The sequence below is a fragment of the Wolffia australiana genome, chromosome 12 (assembly GCF_029677425.1).
Source record: "Wolffia australiana isolate 7733 chromosome 12, ASM2967742v1".
NCBI classification, from domain to species: Eukaryota; Viridiplantae; Streptophyta; class Magnoliopsida; order Alismatales; family Araceae; genus Wolffia; species Wolffia australiana.
In genome coordinates, this window is record NC_135846.1 from 2,925,946 (window position 1) to 2,933,579 (window position 7,634).

The 7,634-nt window shown below is 36.4% G+C and overlaps 1 protein-coding gene across 4 annotated transcripts; it reads left to right on the plus strand.

The window, feature by feature from the left end:
• The first annotated feature begins 341 nt into the window (after positions 1 to 341).
• Positions 342 to 3,574, plus strand: TOM2B (tobamovirus multiplication 2B). Of its 4 annotated transcripts, none has more exons than XM_078584441.1 (5): positions 342 to 807; positions 1,306 to 1,402; positions 2,524 to 2,589; positions 2,706 to 2,749; positions 3,299 to 3,574. In XM_078584441.1, exons 1-5 carry the CDS (start codon positions 791 to 793, stop codon positions 3,378 to 3,380), a joined length of 306 nt encoding a protein of 101 aa, XP_078440567.1. In that variant the 5' UTR covers positions 342 to 790; the 3' UTR covers positions 3,381 to 3,574. The 4 variants fall into 4 exon arrangements, with proteins under 4 accessions (XP_078440567.1, XP_078440566.1, XP_078440565.1 ...); XM_078584440.1 differs by having other exon boundaries at positions 360 to 807; positions 2,685 to 2,749; XM_078584439.1 differs by lacking the exon at positions 1,306 to 1,402 and having other exon boundaries at positions 363 to 807.
• Positions 3,575 to 7,634: the final 4,060 nt, after the last annotated feature.

Sequence of the window (7,634 nt, forward strand, 5' to 3'; positions counted from 1 at the left end):
ATGAGAGAGAGAGAGAAAGAACAAGAGAGAGAGTAAAGAGAGGAAGAGAATGAGAGAGAAAGAGAATAAGAGAGAGAGTAAAGAGAGGGAGAGAATGAGAGAGAGTAAAGAGAGGGAGAGAGAGAAAGAGAAAGAGGGATTAAAGAGAGGGCGAGAATGAGAGAGAGTAAAGAAAGGGAGAGAGAGAGAGAGAGAGAGAGAGAGAGAGAGAGAGAGAGAGAGAGAGAGAGTAAAGAGAGGGCAAGAATGAGAGAGAGCAAAGAGAGGGAGGGAGAGAGAGATAGAGAGAAAGATATATATATATAGAGAGAGAGAGAGAGAGTGAGAGTGAGAGTGAGAGGGAGAGAGAGAGAGAGAGAGAGAGAGAGAGAGAGAGAGAGAGAGAGAGAGAGAGAGAGAGCCAAGAAGTGAATTTTTTGATCAAAAACTTCAGCCCAGCAATGAAAGAGAAGACCAACTAAAAAGATTTGGTATCTATGCAGTAAGATTCAATTTGACCCTTCAGATTGGAAGAAGAAAGGTATGATTTTTTCACGCGATTTCGCCCACCATGCCGGGAATGGCGATCCCTTGCTGCGCTTGAATCCACCAAACGCTCTTTCATTTGCTGTTCTTCCACCGACCCACAAGAAGAAAATCGGTTAAAAAGGCTCGATTTCGACCCTCTGGATGGCTTCTGCAACTGGGGGCATTGGGAAGGATTCAGGGTCGGCCAAGGCGGCGGCTGTGGTGGAGGAACACATCATACAAGCGGTGAAATCCACCTCCAATCTCATCCATCTCATGCAAGATGAATCCCCTTCACAGGTATTTTCATGATACCGATCTATTTTGCGTTATCTGTGTTCCATTATTCGAAAACTGTTCTTGGATGAATCTCTTCTTCAGCGAATTATTTATCTGTTTTTCGTGATGAATTTCCTTTCCCCGTTTGTACAAGATACCGATATATTTCGCATTATGTAAATTCTAGTAGTCTATTCAAAATTGGTTAAGGTTTTTGCAAATTATTTTAAGATGAATATGTGCCGTGAATTATTTCTGTTTATCATGATGAATCACCTTCACAGTTCTGTACATGAAAATTCCTTGCGTTATCTGTATTTTTAAGAAAGTTTTTCAAGATTTAGCTAAGATTTCGGCGAACTATTTAATCGGTAATTCGGAAAGCTATTCAGAAATTGGCTATGGTTTCAGCTAATAGTTTGTGCATTAGTTAATCAAAATTTTGCTCAAGTTTTAACAAACCCGATCTTTATTACATAAAGCAATTCAAAATTTGGCTAATTATTTATATGTATTCAGGATGAATCCCCTAACCATGCCTGCGCATCCCTCTGATCTCATCGGTAGCTGTATTGCTGAAAAGAAGGCAAATTGTTTCATTTTTTTGTTTGAATTGGTAGGTATTTGCTCAGTCTTCGTCCGTGTCATTCATTGATTTCCTCAAGTTTGGCTGAATTTTTAAACCCTTAGTGGAGGATTCTACGTCGTAATTCAAAATTCCTTGTTGTTTGTCTCAATTTCGATTTCATGGTAGTGATTATATAATAGCATAAGAAGAACTATCCTAATAATTTACGAGCTTCCTTGGGTTGAGGGAAACGTAGTGGTGATCAAGGGCTACAGATCCGGAGATGTGAATAGTATCCACTCTTCTTAGAGAAATTTATGCCTCAGTCTATGAGATCCTAATTAGTTTTCGAATATTTCTTTTTCTTCGTTCAAGGATAGTGTTTATGAATTAGCTTGATGGGCTAAAGAGTTCTTCAGTTATGTTCAATGAGCCCATGATGAACTTTTTGGATGTTGTCTGAACTCGGATCATCAAACCTAGACATGTCGTTCTGTTCTTTTGGTGCGAATTTGTGCGAATTGTTCGTTCTGTTCGGTTTTCCGAACAGAACAGAAACGAATTCGAACAGAACATCGAACAGACCCGTGTTCTGTTCTTTTGTTCGCTTTGTGCGAATTTTAGTCTAATTTTGTGCGTATGTGCGAATGTGCGAATTTGGTTCGTTTTTGAAAAAGAAAAAGAACAGAACAAAGAACAAGGGCCTGTGCGGTTCTGTTGTGCGAATTTTGTGTTCGTTCCAAACGAACAGAACAGAACGACCATGTCTAATCAAACCCTTGTGGAACTTTTTTCAATTTCTTTATGCATTTTTCATAATTTTCGCCTCTTCAGCTGGTATCCATCTGAAGACCTGAAACTTGAAGAAATTAATTTGGCAATAAATAAATAAATAAATCAGATGGAAGAGTCTGAAGCTAAAAATATTACTGGACATTAGTTTTGCGTTGTGGTTCTTGAAAGAGGCTAAAAATGAAACACATCATTATCAGGCAATATATCAAAAAATAAGTTTTTACTTCGATTTATCCAGTCAGTTGGGATCATTATACTGAGGTCTTTTGCGATTATCTGAATTTCAGAAAATAGTCAAAATTTGTTTATTATGCGATTCTAATAATTTTTTAAGTCATTGGGGAAAGCAAATAAATTTTGCTGTGTTTTTACAGGTCCAAATAGAAAAGCTGACCAAGAACTTGCTTCAGAAAACGGCCACTGTCAAAAATACTGGCCAGGTATTTCCAAAACATGCCCGTCGCTCTCTATATTAGTTTTTGTTGATAGAGAAAAATTCAGATCGATTTAAGTTCATTAAGACGAGTTTATTCAGATTCTACGACAAATGCCTCAGATAATTTCCTCCTTGGATGCATATATGGAAGGTGGATTGCAAAGGTCGGTTGATTCCCTGTTTTTCAGACTGCTATTTCGTTTTATTCATATTTTTTAAAATTAAGTAATAAACTATTTTGATCAGCATAAGCAATAGTGGTTGTATCCCTGTCACATTTTCGTCGCAGTATGTTTGATTACTGGATAATTTTCTGTAACACGTTTGTGGAGAACTTACAATTAAAAGAAGTAATAATCAACCGGTGATTATCATTTATTTTATTTTCCTTATGGTTAGTCCCTCAAAAATTTTAGTAACTTTGACTTTAAAATAAGTTACGGGTTATATTCGACATCTGTGGAAACTCTTAAATTTTTGTTACATTATGCTTGATTCCCTGAAGAATTTTTAGGCAATGCAGTTGTAGCTTACAAAAACTTTGAATACAAAATATTGATACTCAGCTGCTTATTTTCTTTTGGACATTTGTTTTCCAAAAAAATTTTAACTTTGGTTTTAAAATAGATCATGGGGCAATATTTTATTTTTGTGCACAATTTTCTCCTTGTTATTGAAACACCATTAAAAAGTTTATTTCCCTGTATTGACAGCGGTCTGCGCCTTGACACAACTGAACAGATGCTTTCTAACATGGAAAGCTCCCGGATTCGCTTTGCATTCAAAGACCAGTGATTAATAGTGAAGTAGATCTCCATATTTCTAACACTAAGAAATGAAGATGGATTACTTAACAATGAACAAAAAAGCCTTTTGTGGCAAGGAAAATGAAAATTAGGCTCATTTGTATTCTTTCATGTTTCTATCTTCTTTGTAACCAAATTCTATTGAGTCTAACCATGGTTGCTTGCATAATTAGTTACCCTCAATACTCCTTTCTTGTGGGCAGTGTGGCTATTAATTTTGTACAAACTACTCTGACACTTCTCCTTTATTCATTTGAAAATTATCTTGTTGTTTCAATAAAATTTCTAATAAACCAAAATATATGCATTTGTATATGAATGTTTTCCATCAGAGGGATTTTGTATATGTATATAGGCAGACATGTTTTCAATTATATGTTATGGTTAAATACTTAAAGATCAAGACTTTATGGACAAATGAGCCTCAATCCAAATTGGGTCACACATGTGTATCTAGTCTCAAGATATTCATTGTATCCACCGTGCTTTTGTGAATGTATTTATTGAGTGTATTTATGGGTTTGAATAATGTTGTTCATTGTATGTGGGGGCAATTTTTTTTGGGTTGTTGGTCACAAGTTGTGTGATCACCAAATGGAAGGGTTTGAATAAGGTAGAACTTTAAAAAATAGTCATGCCTATTTAATATTATGGTACTAAGTATTAAGATTTTATTCGTACACTACTAACTTAAGTCTTAGAAGGGGAAAAAGGAAAATGATATGTGCAAAGCAATTTGAACTTGTCAGATCCCAAGAATTAAATTCGCTGGTACTCCATGCCCAAATTCGTTGCTAAAGGCACACATGATTCTAGAGTTGAATGATCACACAATAAAGCTAATCTTAAAAAAAACCTTCACAACTTCCAACAAGATGGAGAGAAAATCAGAAAACATTATTTAAGATATCTCCCCAAAGCTAATGTTCTTGAATAACATTATTTGTACTTTCTATTCAGCACTATTTACATCCAGGCATGAACATATGAATTAAATATTGTATTCTCTAGATCCACATTAAAATTCTCAAACTAAAAAACATGACATTAAAACTATCTAGCATAAACTATTTGAGTAATTTTAATCTTATATAAATCATTCAAATCTGATACTTTTGAAGCGCTTCCCTTTTTTCCTTTCATCCTTTGCTTTGTTTCATGCTATTAGCACAATTTTATGCAGTTAAAGAGCTTAAAATAAGGTTGTTATCATTGATTTACATGAAAATACTGTTTTCAAGTGATTTCTGATTTAAAATGTGATGGGGTTTTATTGCAATTATTTAATATATATTTTAATGTTTTTAGGAGAAACCAGAGGAGAGAGAGTGCGCGACGGGCATATACACAATTACTTTTGGGCGACGTCCAGCAGCAATTCCAGGCTTTTTAAGGACTTTTCTGCAAAAAGGAGGATTCAAAATGCGCCAGCCAATGAGAGAGCGACACGTCATGGCGTGTTTAAAAAAGAAATGAATAAATAAATCAATTTAAATCCAATGGATTAAATTGGTTTAAAATTGATTTATTAATAACTTTTGATCATGAAGTCCGATTGAGATGATTGTTTATGGATCTGTTTGTCTTGATCCCCTCTTTCTATATGTATGGTTGGATCATTTAGATCCAGTCTACATTGATAGATAAACATTAATTACTAAACGGGGGTAAAATGGTAATTTTTACCATGTAACCTAAGTATAAAAGCTAAATTTCGAGAGGGGGAGCCCATTCTTGATGGTGCTCTATCACAGCTGCAAGACAGAGAGGAGCTCTAGCTTGGATCAACCTATCTGGTACCTTTTTCTTGTTTGTATTTGAACTTTTAGTGTATTTTGAATGATGTTTTAGTGAAATTTCTTCTTCATTCTTCTTGATCTTGGTCTGAACTTCTAAATCGCTAGGCTTGAGCGGAAGGTACAAGCCCTAACTGAGATTGAGAGGAGAGAATGAGAGATTTACCTAGCTATTCCAAGTGCACATTAAAAAACTATAAAAAACTTCAATTTCTAGGAGAGTAAATTTCCCTTTGTATTATCTAATTGTGTAGTTATTTCTGAATTATAAGACCTACAAAACCAACCAACTCAAATCAAAATTTCCCTCTCAACCTCTCTAATTGACCCCTTGGACCCTTTTCTTTGGATCAAAGAAGCCAATTTAGAGCTCCCTATTTCTTCTATTCATCCCATCTCTTCTACCCCCCTTTCTAAATTTCTCATCTAATTAGGGTGATTTGATCTTCATTGAAGATTAAATTAAATCTAATTAGGGTTGAATTACCAAGAAAACCATCAAATTGAATTCCTTACTAGCTTCCCTTGGACGACACTCGTACTTATCACTACACATCTTAAGTAGAGTTTTTATAAATTTTATTGTATAAGCTAAAATTGACAATGACAAGGGTTTAAAATTGCATAAAGTTTACCCCTATTTTTGGCTTATCAAATGGCGCCGTTGCCGGGGAAGCAACGCTAAGGAAATTTAATTGATTTTTATTTTTATCAATTGTGTGCTTTAAAATTGTGTTCAAAATCTTGTTGATTTTATTTTCTACAAAGTGCTTAATTTTAATTTAATATCTATTTGCACTACATTTTACTTCCAATTTTGGATTCAAGTGCTTAGAAAGTGCTACGTATTGAGCTAAAATATTCTTGCAATACGTATGGTCTAATAGGCAACTATTTCTAAGCATATGAAGCAATCATGTCTTAGTATTATGGGCATAATTCTCGTTACCATGAGTTGCATGAAAATTGTCACCATGATGATTTATACTATGAGGGTGCACAATCTGAATATTTTAATGATTATAGAGACTCGTTGAATAATGGTGAACATTTACAATATGGCATCTATCCTCATATGCCTGACTATGACCATTCATACGAGGCATTCCACAATTTTCATGAACATTCATATCATCCTAAATCTATTGAGGCAACAATCCCTAAATTTTCCCGTCATAATACCCATGATCATGGCTTCCACACTCATGTCATGCCCTCTTTGGAATATCAGCACTATGAGTGGGGGCAATCACCATCTTTAAGACTTTCTTCTACAAGTCGTCGCTGCCTCTAGTTACCTTCGTGGTACCCCTGATATAGCTGTCGCCGGACGCGACGAAGGTACCCCTTGCATGCCCTTTATGTTTCTTATCCACTTCAGTATACTTTCGATTTGCCTCCTCCGCGCTCGGGTTAGATGTAGGTGAGAGTGAGACAGGTTGAGAAAACAACGACGAATTCTTTGGGAGTCTTACCTGGCTGGTACGAGTCGGGCGAGCCCGACGAGTGTGAGCATCTAAGCGGGATACTCCTGTTTGGCGACATAGTTGTCTTCGACCCTCTCGGGCGAGGTTTGGGTGGTCTGGTTGACCATACCCTAGGCGACCCCGTTGGATCTCTGGGACGGCATGACCGGACATCGGCACTCGCACGTACTACAGTTAGGACTTTTCGCATTTCTGTCTGTATTCATATCTGTCCATCCGCATTATTGGACGACACTTACCATCGTCGTCCGATAGAGATCCTTATTTGATACCGAGCCGCTACCCTTGGTGTCAACCGGACGACGTCTTGACGACGTCCGGCATCACTTATGTTTTGTTAGGACCATAGTAATTTTTGTTGATTCATAGAAACCTCTCCACTTCTATGGTGTCTCTCTCTAAACACTTTGAGACATCAATAAACCCTTGATGGATCTTAAGTCTTTACTCTATTCAAATAAACATACTCAACTATAGTTGAATTCAAAGGCAGTCTTGATACTGATCATAACCCTATCTTATAAATCTAAGTGTGTGGAGGAAAAAAGGGGAGAAAGACAAAACTGTCCTCAATATTTCAGTTCGATCAGCCTTATACCGTTAGACATCAGGCCATGAAGTTGGATTAATCAGACCGCAGACTTAAAGAATCATTGCTCTCTCTTTATCACCACTGCCTTTATATGGCCACGTTTTGGATATTGTTGCTAAATGTCTCCATCATTTCTCAATATTGCCCCGATTTTTTTTCTGTCCTTGATCTATTGCTCATGAAGAGACATATGTCCCTATATAGGAAGAGAAAAAGTAAAATAATAGAATTAAATAACTAACGGGGTGTGTGATGTGGTGATGCACCAGCATGTGCTACATTCTCACTTTATCTTTTTTGTTGACAATGAGTGCACACCTGTGTGCCAGATGTTCGTGTGGATGTATTCTGCACATGCCACTTGTTCA

What these genes read in the sequence shown, in the direction of transcription:
- TOM2B (XM_078584438.1), top strand. Translation starts at nt 670, where the DNA reads ATGGCTTCTGCAACTGGGGGCATTGGGAAGGATTCAGGGTCGGCCAAG. An exon ending in CTGTCAAAAATACTGGCCAG is followed by an intron (nt 2,590 to 2,684) that starts GTATTTCCAAAA and finishes GAGTTTATTCAG; the next exon opens with ATTCTACGACAAATGCCTCA. An exon ending in ATGGAAGGTGGATTGCAAAG is followed by an intron (nt 2,750 to 3,298) that starts GTCGGTTGATTC and finishes CTGTATTGACAG; the next exon opens with CGGTCTGCGCCTTGACACAA.